This window comes from Lycium barbarum, chromosome 6, assembly GCF_019175385.1.
Source record: "Lycium barbarum isolate Lr01 chromosome 6, ASM1917538v2, whole genome shotgun sequence".
NCBI lineage: Eukaryota > Viridiplantae > Streptophyta > Magnoliopsida > Solanales > Solanaceae > Lycium > Lycium barbarum.
In genome coordinates this window covers 107,976,038-107,994,516 of record NC_083342.1, presented here as the reverse complement: position 1 = coordinate 107,994,516, position 18,479 = coordinate 107,976,038, and the positions used below count along the sequence as shown (strand labels likewise).

General features: G+C 35.5%; 1 protein-coding gene across 3 annotated transcripts; it reads right to left on the bottom strand.

Moving 5' to 3' along the window:
- Positions 1-11: 11 nt before the first annotated feature.
- On the bottom strand, positions 12-15,373 carry LOC132645331 (uncharacterized). 3 transcript variants are annotated; one of them, XM_060362259.1, is made up of 8 exons: positions 14,949-15,371; positions 13,345-13,521; positions 13,158-13,256; positions 11,892-12,002; positions 11,035-11,166; positions 10,519-10,656; positions 9,364-9,573; positions 12-741 (listed from the first exon to the last, which is right to left on the bottom strand). In XM_060362259.1, exons 1-8 carry the CDS (start codon positions 15,279-15,281, stop codon positions 337-339), a joined length of 1,605 nt encoding a protein of 534 aa, XP_060218242.1. In that variant the 5' UTR covers positions 15,282-15,371; the 3' UTR covers positions 12-336. The 3 variants fall into 3 exon arrangements, with proteins under 3 accessions (XP_060218242.1, XP_060218245.1, XP_060218244.1); XM_060362262.1 differs by having other exon boundaries at positions 13,158-13,251; positions 14,949-15,089; XM_060362261.1 differs by lacking the exon at positions 11,892-12,002 and having other exon boundaries at positions 14,949-15,373.
- Positions 15,374-18,479: the final 3,106 nt, after the last annotated feature.

Here is an 18,479-nt window from a genome sequence, read left to right as displayed (position 1 = left end):
AATAATGAAAATAATAAAACGCTAAACACCTAGGGCTCAAAGTTTCTTGTCATGTAAATTCCAGAGGAATAATTAGAGATAAAAGAAAATAAGATGTTGAAATATAATCTCCAAATGAACCTATTTACAACCAGAAGCTGCGGGGTGTTAAAAAAATGTACAAATCGCTATCTTCGACCTTCCAATCATTTTACCTAAAGTTTCTTCTTTCTTTCTCCGATCATTCTACAGTAACTTTTAACTCTTCAAAAAGCTAAATACATTTTTTGACAAAAAGAAGTAACAACAAAAGCAGGACCCTCAAAGAATGGGGAAAAAAGGCCACAGGATTCCTCCTCATGTAAAACCAAATGGGAAACACATAATTGGAAGACCTCCATGGCACAGGTGCAGACCTCCAGATTCTATCCTGTTTCTTGAGACTACCCTGCCAAAAAGTAAGCTTTCGGTATGACCTTGCAATTTATATCCCTTTGCATCATAAAAGGCTCTGGTAGTGTCCGAGTTGAACACATCTTTCTTTGTATCTGTCTCAAAATGCTTAATGTAACTCCTCAAGTCCTCCTGAGTCTGATTGCTTTCTGGTGATCTCTGACCAAAAGAGAACGGGATTCGTTGTCCCCTCACTGGAACACTGCCTATTTGCTTGACTTGATATAGTAGAGGTTCATCATTGTAGCTGTTAGCTGTTAAACTTGAATCTTCATGACTATCGGTGTGCTGAATGTGGCTGGCCATTATCTGTTAGAAGGAAATCAACTTTAGGTATGACCAAACTGTAATCCGCCATCACCATTCTTCACTGTATTTTAAGATGCTGTTGTGTGAATATGACTAAGGGTAGGGGAAGAAGAAAAAGAGAGTATCAATTCATAGGTTCATGACCATATGAGTTTTCATGAAATTCAAGGTTGCTTCGTCGGCTCGCTTAAGATGATGAACAAACAAGTGAAATAGGGCCTAGACATTCCAATTCAATACATAATTTGCTAGTCTAGACCTGGGAATGCTAGAGCTTGCTGCCAAAGGAGGCTAGTTGAGTTTATTGTAAATGCATCAAGATTCATACTTTACAAACAAGGCTTATGGAGGTGGCATATTGAATATCTCACAAGCTCACCATATCTGCAACCTATGTGAAATAAAATTAACTGAAAATGAACAAAAAGGGACAGTTTCAATGGAAGTTGTATCTCCATTTACACAAGAGGCAGGATATAATCTAGGGAGGCTAATAAAACTGAATTTGCAAAGCAATAATAGGTGATCGTCCAGTTTCTATGCAACCTCAATCCCATTAGGGGTCTACAATTTTATTTTTTTGAATGAGAAGAAACGTTCTTGATTTGGATTTATGAGGGGTCTACAAAATTCTTCTTTGATAACTGAGAAATTTCCAAGGACCAATGACGTATGGTTTACAACTTGGAGGAACAAGGGTCCGCCCCTTTACCCTTCTCCACTTATATACGAGCGTTTCGTCTATGGCAGAGTTCGAACTTGTGATCTAACCCACACATCACACCTTGTACTCTTACCGCTAGAACAAAGCCCATGAGGGGTTTATAAATTTGAGAAGTGTTATGAAATATAGAGTATGGATGTCCACTACACAAATATAATGCCTCTTCCATTATCTTAATGGTTCTTCCATTATCTCATATATTAAATGAGATGTTTATTGTTATCCTTTTGTATGCCTATATGTAGCACTATAAATAGAGGCATAAGTTTTCATATTGAAGTGATTTGAACACATTTTGAAGAAATAAGAAGTTTCTTCTCTATTGTTCTACATATATTTCTTACTTTAGTTTATAGTTCTATAACACGTTATCAGCACGAGACTCTGCCATCTCAAGCAAATACTTTAAAAGCCTCGAAGGTATTGACTTACTTTTTTTCTTAACTAATGGCAAATCTTACTAAACGTGAATTTGTAGCCTTAGATATATCCGGCAATAGCTATATTTCTTGGATTCTTGATGCCGAGATTCACCTTAATGCGATGGGTCTGGCAGACACCATCAAAGATAAAAATGAGGCATCAAACCAAGACCGTGCCAAGGCAATGATATTCCTCCGCCATCACCTTGATGATGACTTGAAAATGGAATATCTCACTGTTAAAGATCCTCTTACTCTGTGGAATAATTTAAAAGATAGATATGACCACCTGAAGATGGTCATACTTCCACAGGCACGTTTTGATTGGCTCCATTTAAGGCTACAAGATTTTAAATCTGTTAAGGCATATAATTCTGTCATGTTTAAAATTATTTCTCAGTTGAAATTATGTGGTGAAAATATCACTGATCATGATATGCTGGAGAAAACATTCTCCACTTTTCCTGCCTCGAGTATGCTCCTGCAGCAGCAATACCGAGAGATGAAGTTCAAGAAATATTCTGATCTAATCTCACATCTTCTAGTGGCTGAACAACATAATGAATTATTAATAAAAAATCATGAAAGCTGACCGACCCACTGGTACTGCCCCATTCCCTGAAGTAAATGAGGCAAGTTTTTGCCATTCTAGGCGTGGAAGAGGTCGTGGCCCCAGTCGTGGTCGAGGAAGGAATTTTAATCATAATTCTCGTCTTGCACCAAATAATACCCTTCACCACCAGCAGTGTAAAAGGAAGGATGAAAAGCATGAAGCTGTGCAAAAGAAAAATTCAAAAAATAAATGCTTCCGATGTGGAGGAAAGGGGCACTGGTCACGTACCTGTCGTACGCCAAAGCACCTAGTTAAGCTGTATTAAGCCTCCCTCAAAAAGGCAGAAAAGAATGCCGAAGCAAATTTTATTTCTGAAGATAATGTTGAGCCCATGCATCTAGATGTGGCAGATTTCTTTGAGCTCCCTGAAGGAAAAATAGATCATCTGATCGGTGATGAATCTGTAATAGTTTAGATATTTTCATCCATGTTGTCACTATTAGCTATAATAGTTATGTTTCCATAGTTATGTAAATAAAGTTTGTGTAATGCTTTGTATAATAATAATAATATCTACTTTCATGTTCACTTTGTCTATTCTTTCATCTTGAAGAATCTATGGAAATTCCTCAAATTTTATTTGGATCAATGACCAATCATGAAGATATTTGTGTGATTGATAGTGGAACATGAACAACGCATGCCATATTCAAAGATGAGAAATACTTTTCTCACTTGCATAGAAAAAGGGGAAATATTAATACAATTTCTGGCAATTCGAAATTGATTGAAGGCTCCGGAAGAGCTACTATATTTCTACCTAAGGGAACGAAAATTGTTATAGAAGATGCATTATTCTCTTCTAAATCCCCAAGAAACTTGTTAAGTTTCAAAGAAATCCGCCGTAATGGGTATCACGCTGAGACATTAAACGAAATAAATGATGAATATCTTGCCATTACAAAGAATGTCTCCGGCCAGAAATATGTTTTGGAGAAATTACCAACTTTGTCTTCTGGTCTGTATTATGCAAAAATTAGTACAATTGAAGCACACTCGATCGTAAACCAGAAGTTTAATGATTCAAGTACTTTTGTGCTTTGGCATGACCGAATAGGTCACCCCGGATCAATAATGATGAGACGAATTATTGAAAATTCAAATGGGCATCCACTTAAGGACTTGAAGATTCTTGAAAGTGGTGAATTTTCATGTGCCGCTTGTTATCAGGGTAAATTGATAGCTAAGCCATCACCAATGAAAGTTGACATTGAATCCCCTGCCTTTTTAGAACGTATACATGGGGATATATGTGGACCTATTCATCCACCTTGTGGGTCATTCAGCTATTTTATGGTCCTAATAGACGCATCTTCAAGATGGTCTCATATGTGCCTCCTATCGTCTCGCAACCTTGCGTTTGCAAAATTATTGGCACAAATAATACGCTTAAGGGCACAGTTTCTGGATTATCCCATTAAGGCTATACGCCTCGATAATGCCGGAGAATTTACGTCTCAATCTTTTGATGATTATTGTTTATCAGTTGGGATAAAAGTTGAACATCCTGTAGCACATGTTCATACCCAAAATGGCCTTGCTGAGTCATTTATTAAACGACTACAATTGATAGCAAGACTATTACTTATGAAAACACGGTTGCCCACTACTATCTGGGGTCATGCTATCTTATATGCAGCATCTCTTATTCGTCTCAGACCGACTCATTATAATAAATACTCCCCGTCACAATTAGTATTTGGTCATGAACCAAATATTGCTCATCTCCGAATCTTTGGCTGTGTTGTACATGTTCCACTATCAATCACACAAATATCTTCATGATTGGTCATTGATCCAAATAAAATTTGAGGAATTTCCATAGATTCTTCAAGATGAAAGAATAGACAAAGTGAAATGAAAGTAGATATTATTATTATTATACAAAGCATTACACAAACTTTATTTACATAACTATGGAAACATAACTATTATAGCTAATAGTGACAACATGGATGAAAATATCTAAACTATTACAGATTCATCACCGATCAGATGATCTATTTTTCCTTCAGGGAGCTCAAAGAAATCTGCCACATCTAGATGCATGGGCTCAACATTATCTTCAGAAATAAAATTTGCTTCGGCATTCTTTTCTGCCTTTTTTAGGGAGGTTTGATACAGCTTAACTAGGTGCTTTGGCGTACGACAGGTACGTGACCAGTGCCCCTTTCCTCCACATCGGAAGCATTTATTTTTTGAATTTTTCTTTTGCACAGCTTCATGCTTTTCATCCTTCCTTTTACACTGCTGGTGGTGAAGGGTATTATTTGGTGCAAGACGAGAATTATGATTAAAATTCCTTCCTCGACCACGACTGGGGCCACGACCTCTTCCACGCCTAGAATGGCGAAAATTTGCCTCATTCACTTCAGGGAATGGGGCAGTACCAGTGGGTCGGTCGGCTTTCATGATTTTTTATTAATAATTCATTATGTTGTTCAGCCACTAGAAGATGTGAGATTAGATCAGAATATTTCTTGAACTTCATCTCTCGGTATTGCTGCTGCAGGAGCATACTCGAGGCAGGAAAAGTGGAGAATGTTTTCTCCAGCATATCATGATCAGTGATATTTTCACCACATAATTTCAACTGAGAAATAATTTTAAACATGGCAGAATTATATGCCTTAACAGATTTAAAATCTTGTAGCCTTAAATGGAGCCAATCAAAACGTGCCTGTGGAAGTATGACCATCTTCAGGTGGTCATATCTATCTTTTAAATTATTCCACAGAGTAAGAGGATCTTTAACAGTGAGATATTCCATTTTCAAGTCATCATCAAGGTGATGGCGGAGGAATATCATTGCCTTGGCACGGTCTTGGTTTGATGCCTCATTTTTATCTTTGATGGTGTCTGCCAGACCCATCGCATTAAGGTGAATCTCGGCATCAAGAATCCAAGACATATAGCTATTGCCGGATATATCTAAGGCTACAAATTCACGTTTAGTAAGATTTGCCATTAGTTAAGAAAAAAAGTAAGTCAATACCTTCGAGGCTTTTAAAGTATTTGCTTGAGATGGCAGAGTCTCGTGCTGATAACGTGTTATAGAACAATAAACTAAAGTAAGAAATATATGTAGAACAATAGAGAAGAAACTTCTTATTTCTTCAAAATGTGTTCAAATCACTTCAATATGAAAACTTATGCCTCTATTTATAGTGCTACATATAGGCATACAAAAGGATAACAATAAACATCTCATTTAATATATGAGATAATGGAAGAACCATTAAGATGGTGGAAGAACCATTAAGATAGTGAAAGATAATGGAAGAGGCATTATATTTGTGTAGTGGACATCCATACTCTATATTTCATAACACTCGCCCTTGGATGTCCATAGATGATGTGCATTGTTAAAACCTTACTAGGAAAAACCCTGTGGGAAAAAGTCTTAGTGAAGGAAAAAGAATACACATATCTAGTAATACGCTTTGAGAGTTGCCTCATTAAAAATCTTACCAAGAAAAACCCAATGGGACAAAACCTTGGTTAAGGGAAAAAGAGTACAACACGTGTTTCACTCCCCTGACGAAGACCAAAATTCAAATGTCGGAGTCTTCGCATTCGCCATGTTGCACAAGGATTCTCTCAACGACCCGGTATCGACTATGAAGAAACATATTCACCCGTTATGGATGGCATAACATTTCGATATCTCATCAGTTTAGCTATACATGAAAACCTTGAAATACATCTGATGGATGTGGTTACAGCTTACCTTTATGGCTCACTTGATAATGAAATTTATATGAAAATCCCTGAAGGATTTAAAATGCCTGAAGCAATTAGCTCAAAAGTCTCGGGAGATGTATTCAATCAGATTACAAAGATCGTTGTATGGTCTAAAACAATCAGGGCGCATGTGGTACAATCGCCTCAGTGAGTACTTGGTAAATGAAGGTTATATAAATGATGCCATTTGTCCATGTGTTTTTATTAAGAAAACAAAATCAGAATTCGTTATAATTGCTGTTTATATTGATGACATAAACCTAATTGGAACTCCAGAAGAGCTCCAAAAGGCGATTGAATATTTAAAGAAAGAATTTGAGATAAAAGATCTGGGAAAAACAAAACTTTGTCTTGGTTTGCAGATTGAACATTTGACAGATGGGATCTTTATCCATCAATCTGCTTATACCGAAAAGTTTTACAACGATTTTACATGGACAATGCGCATCCTTTAATTACTCCAATGGTTGTTCGCTCACTTGAAGTGAGTAAAGATCCGTTTCGACCTCAAGAAGAAAATGAAGAGCTTCTTGGTCCTGAAGTACCATATCTTAGTGCAATTGGTGCACTTATGTATCTTGCTAACACTACAAGACCTGACATAGCGTTCTCTGTTAATTTGCTAGCAAGATATAGCTCTTCTCCTACACGAAGACATTGGAAAGGAGTTAAGCATATATTGCGATATCTGAAAGGAACTAGCGATATGGGTCTGTTTTATACTAACAAAGGTAGTACAGATCTTGTTGGTTATGCAGATGCAGGTTATTTATCTGATCCACATAAAGCTCGATCTCAAACAGGCTATCTGTTTACATGCTGAGGTACTGCTATATCATGGCGATCAGCAGTCCATTGTTGCTACTTCTTCAAATCATGCTGAGATAATAGCTATTCATGAAGCAAGTAGAGAATGTGTGTGGTTGAGATCAGTGATACATTTCATCAGAGAAAGATGTGGCTTGAAGTGTGATACAAAAATACCCACAGTATTATATGAAGATAATGCTGCATGCATAGCTCAATTAAAAGGAGGTTTCATAAAAGGAGATAGAACGAAGCACATTTCACCAAAGTTATTCTTCACACATGATCTCCAGAAGAATGGTGATATTGATGTGCAACAAATCCGTTCAAGTGACAATCCTGCAGATTTGTTCACCAAATCTTTACCAACTTCAACTCTTGAGAAGATGATATTCAAGATTGGAATGCGAAGACTCCGACATCTGAATTTTGGTCTTCGTCAGGGGAGTGAAATACGTGTTGTACTCTTTTTCCCTTAACCAAGGTTTTGTCCCATTGGGTTTTTCTTGGTAAGGTTTTTAATGAGGCAGCTCTCAAAGCGTATTACTAGATATGTGTACTCTTTTTCCTTCACTAGAACTTTTTCCCACAGGGTTTTTCCTAGTAAGGTTTTAACAATGCACATCATCTATGGACATCCAAGGGGGAGTGTTATGAAATATAGAGTATGGATGTCCACTACACAAATATAATGCCTCTTCCATTATCTGCCACCATCTTAATGGTTCTTCCATTATCTCCCACCATCTTAATGGTTCTTCCATTATCTCATATATTAAATGAGATGTTTATTGTTATCCTTTTGTATGCCTATATGTAGCACTATAAATAGAGGCATAAGTTTTCATATTGAAGTGATTTGAACACATTTTGAAGAAATAAGAACTTTCTTCTCTCTTGTTCTACATATATTTCTTACTTTAGTTTATTGTTCTATAACAAGAAGAATATTTTTGAATCTCCAAGATGATTACATCAGTCAATCTTTCCATGGTACAAGCAGCAGAGTAAAATACTATCATGCCTTAAATGTTCCTTTTTTAGTCCTAATAAAGAAGTATTCTCACGTAAATCATAGTGTGCATCCCGTATCAATCTTGACCCGTTAAAACTATATTCTCATCTGTCTTTCTATTTCATTATTCAACTTTAAGAATATCACCGTAAATTTGACTAAACACTTTACAGCTTTTACAATATCTCGCCTCACTTTGTTTTAGACACTACTTCATTTCGTATAATACTGATGATTTCTCTTTCAAGGGTTCCGCCCCATAAATAGTATGGAAAGCTTTAGTTGCGCAGCTGATCCCGTCAGAACGAGAGACCCCATGTTATACTAGCATCTCTTTTGGTTCGTAGGCTTGGATCAATAAAAGCTTGAGTTCTTATCTGTTCTCATTTTAGAATAATGCGGGAGAAATAATCGCGGTCTAGTGCTTTATCCTGCGCCTTTTGATTGCCTCTCAAACTTCCTCTATATTGTTAACTGATGTGCCTGTTTAGCATCTCTTTTTCAATAAATTCTTTCCTTCATCCAAAACAAAACTATATAATACTCCCTCTGTTCTCTTCTCAACCTAATCTATTGATCATCAGAATGCAAGACATGTCTGCAGAATTGCAGGTACACTAAACAATACACCCTCCCTGGCATTTTTTTATGGCATTATTTCCTTATTACTCTATTCCAAACCATTCTTCATTTTAAAATAATTTAACTAAAAACTTCCCATTTTACCCTTAGTGTGACATTCCTTTATAGCCACAGAAATCTCATGGCATGTTTAAGACCATAAGTTCCAAAAGTTTTCCTTCTTAAACTTCATGCCCAGTCAAACTATGCCACATCAATTGAAACGGAGGAACGTATAGTAAGGCAAAACAACATAACACACTAACATAAATGACGTCAACTCTACTTCCACCAATTGCAGATAGAACCTATAACCAGCAACGATAGGGCATCTATTGAAGGACTTGTTGGGCATCAACATAGAGTCTTTCAGTTTTAGTCGCTTGCAGTCTAAACTACTAGGGTAATTATATAAGTTATTAAGATGACTTTAGTAGTCAAAATGAACAAGAAAATACATATGTGTTGACTGTCGATACCCAAGGAAGCAATAATATACTGATCACCTCAGGAGCATATGAGGAGTAGTCCACCACACAGACAGCACCCTTTCAACGAATCAGTAAAAAACCAGTGTTTCAATTATTTAAAGATCAGATGATTTTGATGCTGAATAATGAAGTTAAAACCTTTGTCAGATCGAGAGAGGAACCTGTTTGTAGTTGGAGTAACTTACCGGGAAAGACGTAGAAATAGCGCTTGGACTCCCTAGTAGGACAGGAGGGGTTACACCAGTTGTAGTAGTAGCTCCAACAGAGCTGTGAGATGGGTATTCTGGTGCTGAGAAGTCAGAGCTATCAAAAGTTGATATGGATACACATTCATCGAAGTATGTCAGTGCTTCTTCAGTAAGACGTTTTGACATTTTTTTCCTCTCATTACTTCTCTGCAGTGAAAATATAAGGACAAAGAGTGTAAGCATACCTAGTAAGAGGTCCAAAAATTATGGCACAGAAGACTCATTCTAAATTGTTCAGATTCCAATGCCATGAATTCAAGCTGGCATTAAGTAATTGCCGAAGTTGAATGGCAAGAAAGATGAAAGAAAGTAACAAAAGGACATGACAAAGCAACTTCATATCATTTTATCTTGTATGTGTAATACTTGCACCCTCTGGTGGATGCAATCACTTCTAATCTAGTCTTGTTCTGTATAACTGCACATCCATCTAAAAATTCACATTTCTACACCACATCTTGTGGATAAGTTGAGCCTTCTGGCAAACATAGACCCGAACGGGTGTCACAGTTTTATAGAACTCGCATTTCACTTTGGTAAATGATTTCTTATCGCAGCAGTCCTTTAGCACTACTCCATTTTAGCCATCTTCTTTTAATTCCATATGCTCTTCATCCAGAAAAAAAAGGAGGGGGGAAATATTGAATAAGGAAATATTAAAAGGTATCTATGCAACCACGAGATTGTAGTTGGATCTCGAAATACAGGATCCAGAAACCAAAAAAGAATGTAAGGAATGAACAAGGATATTCTTGTACGAAGAGGTCACTCTCTAGAGGTAAAAAAGAAGAAAAGACGAAAAGGCCAGCCACTCCCTTAATCTCAAGCCAGAGGATGAAAAAGAGAACTCTGATGCACCTATTTCTACATATACTGCTGCATACACACTGTCACTGCTACTAATAGTTCAGTTTTCTCTCATAGCATCCAGGATGCCCTGGAAAACCACTAAAATTGCAGCTAAATAAACAAGTCTACCACCTTATATGCTACATCAACAGGACATGGATATAGCTTAAATTTTGCACTTTCCTTTTTCCTGTATTCTATTAAAGTTGGAGATGGAGAAGGCAAAACACAGAGAAAACCTACTTTTCTTCCTGCACGAGATCTCTGAGGAGGTGGGGGCTTTGGATCAGACAGTATCTCCTTGAGAATCCTACTTATCTCCTGGCCTCGATGCTCTTCAACGGCCAGATCTGATCGAAGTTTTCTAGCCCGCTCTTCAGACTGCAAATTTTATGTAACAGCGAACTTCAGCAATGGATGATAACGAAATAGAAAGAGAAAAATATGATTACAATTATAACACTGACATACTCCACATGCAGAAGCCTAAAATAAAATGTACTCCCCAAACAGACCTCTAAAGGACCCCAAGAAAACAGAATCCTTTTAAGTATGTATTCAAGCTTTTTGGCATTAGGAACCATGATATCAGCATATTCTTTAGTTTTATCCCTATCGCCAACCGGGAAACTAGCAAAAACTAATAAGTCAAACAGCACAAAACTGGTGTACTTTCACTTGTAACAATAGATACAGAAGCCCCATATAAGAATGGCCAAAAGAATTATCCCTCTACCAATCTTCAATGAAAGAAATCACCTCATCAAGTTTTCTGGCATATTCCCTTCTAATGTCTGAAACTAATTCAACAGCCTCAGGGTTGAACAATTTAGGTGGGATATCAGCAACATTAGCAGTTGTAAGAGCATTAACATTGTTCCTTCGGATAGCCTAAAATAAACGCAAAATAAGAAAATATGTAAGAGAGACAACTTTTTAGGGCATGCATAAAAACAGTATATGCTTAAGCTGAAAATAGATTAATCTTTACCCCAGGAAAAAAAAATTGAAGATACATTAATAACAATATTTCCATGACCAACATGGACAATGAAAACCAGACATCCTTCCGCAGACAAAAAAAAAAAAATCACCTTTCACAAGTCTTTTGATATCCATTATCTGTATTTATCAAAATCCATGTGCATATTTGTATCAATTACCAAAATGACTTAAAAGGACACAAGCATATTCATATTAATGACCAAAATGATTAAATAGCCACACACATATGCATATTAATGACCAAAATGGATTAAAGAGCAACATGCATAATCAAAGTAATAACTCTGAGGATCCTCACAAAAATAAGACTCACATCCTTGCAGAATCAAACTTGTAAGACGCCACTTATCAAAAAAGCAAAGTATTTGAAAAGCGTTAACCAAATATCCTCAAATAGGTCAGCTAAAATTACCAACTGTCTCTAATTAAATCTTTAAAAAGGGGCACACGGCAAAAGTGAAGCAGGAGGTGTAAATAATTCTTTAAAGCTATACACTAATTTCCTAAGGCTTAACGCATAGACAGACCCTCAAACTTGTTATATACCATCAGATACCAGGACACTTACTAGAGGCAATTATTCTTGTATCCATGATACCATTTGAACTTACATCTTCAAGGTCAGTCTGAATATCAGAAATAGCACGCCTCACTTCGGAACGAACAGTCTCATATATTCCGCTAGTAGCAGTATTAGCACCCCACTGGTCGCTTCGAACTGACTGAAATATAATTAAGATACAAAACCATGTTACAGAGTTTCTACAGAAATGGAGGGAATCAAGGTTTTTGTTCCTTAACTATTCAGCCTCTGACAATTTTATTCCGTGGTTTCTGAAGTTCCTATCCTAGTCCCCCAATTATATCACATTACAAGTTTGTTTCCACGGAACTAAGTCAAACATCATCAAATTTTAGTAGAGAATGATTTTTACTTTTCAATTGGTAGATATATAAATATAGTTCATTCAATACAAGTGAAAATGAAACTGTTGAATATTCTCGGGCAAATGAACTAGAACCACAAAAATTTCAGTATCAAGATTTTTGTTTTTCCGGATCATATAGGTGTATAATCAACATATAGCATAAGCAGTTAAGGAGTGCTGAATAAATTTCTAAACTTAATGTCATTAGATAAAAACTTGTTTGTCTTTAACCAATAGTCAATGTAAAATGAAAAAAAAATGTGAAAATCCACTTCCAGCTGCCTCGCTTTCAACTGATGGAGACTTCAACAAACCCACCTGCAACCCCCTCAAACCTCGTGAACCCAAAAAACCTACCTTCTCCTAGCAAACTAGTAAAATCCATCCATCCATCTCCACAACCCCTTCCCCCAACACATCACCATCTCTAAGTCTACCGCCAGGGCTCCCAACTCTAGCATAAACTAGTGACCTCTTTTCCTAATTTGCTTTTCTTAATCAAGAGCATACCCGCCTACAGAAAATACCAAGCATGAAAGTTAGGAGAGAGACGTGACCCCGTGTATAGTGCAAGTTGTTTCTTCACATCTTACTTCCTCCTTCATCTTTTTCAGCTTGGAATTTGAAAAGCCAAAAGCAGGTAAAAGTAGTTCTTCCAACAATTTTAAAGCTTTTTGGATTGGTCAAAAGAGAAAGAGTAACCAGAGGAAAAATTCCGCTGGCGGAATAGAAGAATGGGAATTGAGAAATACGAAGACAAATATACCAGACATTCAATTGTTGGAGAACAAATAATATACTTCCTTGCAAGAAATGTCACGCTCAGTTCTGTTTGACGTGCGCTATAAACATACTCTCTAAACAGTGTTGAGCAAGAGAGGTGATTATTACATGGTTAGATAGTAGTTAGATAGACAGAAGTACAATATGCTCTAAACAAGAACTCACCTTCATTTGCTCACAAACAGCTTTTATGGTCTTCTCTTCGGCTTCTGACAAAGAACATGTTGAAACTCCATCTTCCCAATTTGAAATATGCAGACTACTCTGGAAAAGAAAACGATATCTGAGATCATAACTGCGGCCTAAAATATTTGAAAATAGTTATTATGCTACCACACAAAATAACACTCACAGCAGAATCATCTTCAGAATATTCAGTGACTTGATTATGCCTCGTTGCTCCTGGTAAGCTCTTGGCCTGACTGCTTCTATCAGTGTCATCTCTAACTAAATTGCAATTTTTGGAACTGTTAGCTACCTTTTTCGATGAAACTCTCTGGATGGTGTTTGATTGTAGCTCCTTTTCACTCTAAGATCATATCAAATTTAAAGTAAGAATATAGCACGTAAAAAAGCGCAACCTGAATACGATTCTGACATACTAAAAAAATAAGAAAATGTAAAAGCAAATGTGATATAGCACAGATCACACATATATAGTAGATAACTTCAACATACATGTTCGGTTTCTGTAATAAATACAACTCAACAACAACAACATACCCAGTATAGTCTCGCCAGTGGGGTTTGGGGAGGGTGAGGTGTACACAAACCTTACCCCGACCTTTGTTAGGTAGAGAGGTTGTTTCCGATAGACCCTCGGTTCAAGAAAGTCATTTTTCATAACATGGTTTGAAAGAAGTGCAAGAATAAAAAGCTATTATGAAATTCTTGAAGAAAGAAAAGTACTGACAGTATAAATATTAAAGATAACCGAAGTAAAAGAAACAACATCGAAGAATAAGATAATGCTAGCATACTGATAATAGCTCATCATATATAATACCCTTTTCAGAGCAAACAGCATAATTCTTTTACTACTTAAAATTTAGAAAGCAGTTAGCACGCTATATTTTTTCCTGTGATTGTCAAATTCAACTATTATGAATAATATCCATATACGTTTGTGAAGCAGACTGAATAGCATCTATATAGAAACTACTCAATCACATCCAATAGTAATAATAGTTCACCAAGTCCTTGCCAGTTTGCTACTTTCACCGAAAGTGATGCGCATCAATCATACTACGAGCATATGCCAAGGTGGAAGACTATCTGTTCAAATTCTCTCTTCATCTACTTTCTCTGTCAATTTCAATCAGCAGTAAATCATCCAAAGACGATTTAAAATTTCGACACACAATGACATGTTAAGTGTCAACATAAACTATACTTCCAGCTTAGACATAACATTTCAGATTCACCTACTACCTCCAAACTCCAAAGTCAAACTACCATTCCATACTAAAACAGAATAAATGATAAAAGGAAAAATCAAAATTTGCACAATCTAATACTCTAAATCACAGTTAAGTATATTTCGAAGTCACAACTACCATATTTTACATCAAATAATTGCTTAAATATTATTTATAACCAAAACAATAATTATTCGATAGCATTTTAATCCTAGTTTACTTTTGTTTCCCAAATGTCAAAGGATATATGAGAAATATCACTCCAAAAACTGGTCAAAATTGATCCAAAAAAACAAATTTTGCACAATCTATACTCTAAATCACAATTCACTGTATTCTGAAGTCATATACATCAAATAATTGCTTAAATATTATTTATAACCAAAACAATAATTATTCGATAGCATTTTTTATCCTAGTTTACTTTTGTTTTCCAAATGTTCAATGATATGCTCGAAATATCACTCCAAAAACAGATCAAATTGATTAAAAAGACAACTACTTCCAAAATTGAAGAACAAAACATGAAATTACAAACCTCATAAGCAGATCCATAATGTCCTCTCGAAACAGTACGACCTCGAACCCTAGAAACACTTCTTCCAATCCCATTTTTAACACCTCTCGTAACAGTCCTTCCCCTCTCTTCACTTCTCCTATTAACACCTAAATTATTCTCCTTTTCTTTTACTTTATTATCGGTACAGAATAGAGGATTATCGCATTTATTAGAGAATTCCGAATCAATGTCGATTCTGGAAATTGCGCTTACACTTAAGGAACGCTTTCGTATAAGAGAAGGAGCTTTCGATGATGTGGAGTTTGTGGTTGTTCCTCTACGTGAAGTTGATTTGAAAGCTGATGTTGCCATTTTTGCCAAATTGTCACGAGTTTTTTGTGAAGGCTTTTAATGAAAATGAAGAATGTTTTTGGAGAGAAAGCGGAAATTACGAGAAAATGATTAAAGGTTGAGGTAAAGACAAATGATTTATTCGCCTTTCTAAAGTGGCGCGTTGACCAACCGAGTAAGAAGAATTGAGGTAACGTTAATTGAAAATTAATTTGTGTTTAGACATGAGATTATTAATTTAAGAGAATGAGTTCACACGTGGCATAAACATCTTCAGCTCCATTTTTCTTACTACTCTAACAATATCAATCAAGCAGCATTTTACTCCTTCGGTCTTATCTGTCTTCTCTTTTTATTTTATGTGTTCCTTAAAGAAATATTAATTAGGAGAGATATTTGGATAACTTTACTTTTATTATTGTTTTTAAATTGTAAATTTTTTTTATTAAATATTTATTCTATTTATGTGTTATTTCTATTAATGATAAAATTTTACTAAAAATATAATGAGGGGAAAATAGTTGATTGTGTCTTTAATTTCTAAAACGATAAATAATTTGATACAACTATTTTAATAATCACGATAGATAATTGGGACGGAGGGAATAAGGTTTACGCCCCGACCTGTGGACCATACTAACTCATCATCGGGTTGACGAATTTTTGGTAAACACAGTAAGTAAATGTATAATTTAAGTTATTGATCGTACTATATTAAAAAATTTAATTGATAATTAGTGTTAAATACTATATCGTGTTATTTATAAAAAGGTTTTTACAGGCTTTAAATTATGATATACAGTCAAACCTCTCTATAACAGTATAGTTGTGTCCGAAATTTTTCAGCTAACATAGAGAATGACTGTTATACACCTATAACAGCATTGACATTTAAATAATACTTCGCTGTTATAGACAAAAAGATCCATAAAATCAAATTTTTATTTTTAATTGTCAAATTCTAAGCTTAACCACACTTTGTATAATGGATGGAAATTATTTAATGATGAAAATATATATTAATATGATATTTTTTTGTCATAAATAGAAAACTAGAAAGGATTTCCTAACATACATTAATCACAAGACAAAAGAAAAGGGAAAAGTAATTCCTAACTAACATTAACCACAACACAAAAGACATTTTTCCAAGCACTGCCTACCTAACATCAAGCACAAAACTAAACCATTCAACTTCAAAAATACAAGAAACACTAAGGCAATTGGTCATGACAAGTTGAAGCATTTCCTCGCATTAACCAACTGATCCAACTAGCAAAACAAAACAAGATACAAAATGTGAAAATCAAATTAGAGCTAAAGTTGTTGATACCCTTCTTTTTTGATTTTATCTCTTTTGCATTTTCAATTTCGCCCAGATTAATCACACTTGATTGTTCTTCCATCTCCTTCATTTTCATATCACTTGAGACAGATTGTTCTTCCATTTCAATCTCTTTCAACATCTCGGCAATTTCGGAACTTCCACATCCTTCTTCCATCTCCTTAATTTTCTTCTCCTTTGAAGCTAATTCTCCATGCATCTCCTTCATTTTGTTCACCAACTTTGGAATAATGTATTTCGATCTTTCATCAACTTTGGAAAGATCCCTCCATTGAAAAAATTTACACTTCTTCGAACCATAGTAGGGGCAAGACCAATATCTTCTTCCGGGATTGTTGTCGGACCAGGAAGTCTTCAATGGGAGCAACACACCATGATTGCATCGCACCTCCGCATTCAACATTGGATCTTCATTGTCCATACAAAGCTTATTCAAATCCAATCTTGTTTCTTCCATAGCTAACCCGAATTTTTAATCAGAAATTTGGGGAAAGAAATTGTAAGAATCCAATCTTGAGTAAGAATTGAAACATAAAGAGAAGAAATTTACCACAAAATTTGGGGAAGAACTCAATGTGGAAGAAGAGAACAAGATCTAACCGTTTGTGGGGATTTGATATTGGATTTGGGGAATTAAAAACGTTATTTGGACGGCCATGTAGCAAATATACACTGGTCCATATAGTTTTTATCATCTCTTACGCGCTGAAGGAGAGTAGCTTCACTTGCTAGTCTAGGTCACCGTTTGAAAGCGTAAATAATACACAAAAAATAAGTCCAGGGGGGTCATAGGACCCCCGCAAAGTTGAGGTGTGTTATGACAATTAGTCATAGTTTGAGTGTGTTTTGAATACTTTTCCCTAAATTTTATATCTTACACTAACCCATCATCTCAGTCAAGTACTTACTGATGTTACAGTCAGTAATCTGAAAACTCATAATTTACGTAGAGTCACGCCTGGGACACTGTGATACCACACCCACAATTCCCTTCTCTCATAAAAAGAATGGCTTCAGTTTCACTGACACTTTAACTTTTGGCGGGAATTCATTTATTGATCCCCCCCTCCCTCCCGAGATCTGAATTATAAAAAACTACATTTACCACTTTATTACTTTTTTTTTACCTCCATCCATTTTATGTGGTGATGTTTGATAACGAAGTTTAAGAAAGAAAAAAAAATTACAACTCTTGATCTAATATTTGTATGACTGTAAATCATCTCATGAAAGGTAAAGGGGTAAGGTTAATTCAATTATTTATATCAATCTATATTTATATTTATATTATATTAAAAGTGGAAGCCCCTTAATCAAAAATTGAATTACTAAAATACTCTTTTAATTAAATTAGGCTGAAGATCCCTTTTGTAGTGACTACTCAAGTCGCCCCCTCTGGCTCATTTTTGTTTAGACACTTTGTAAACTCTCATGCTCCCTGTACTTTTGATATCTGAATACAATACATATAACTTTTTATATATATATATATATAATTAAGTTAAAAATATACTTGAAAATAAAAAGTATACAATCTATATGACATGCACTACACTTATAAGCATAGGTATATATGAAACATATATATATTATATATATTATAATTTAATAATATACACACACACATACATATACATAACATATATAAATATAATTAAGTTAAAAATATACTTGAAATAAAAAGTATACAATCTCTATGACATATAATACACTTATAAGCATAGGTATATATGACCGGCCCCGGTTAACTTTCAAGATAACCGGCCCCAGTTAACTGGCAACCGGTAGCCATGGCCGATTTTTTGACCGGCAACTGGCCGGTTGAGCCAATCGGTGCTGGAATCGGGCGGGGTTACCCGATTGACATGTTTACG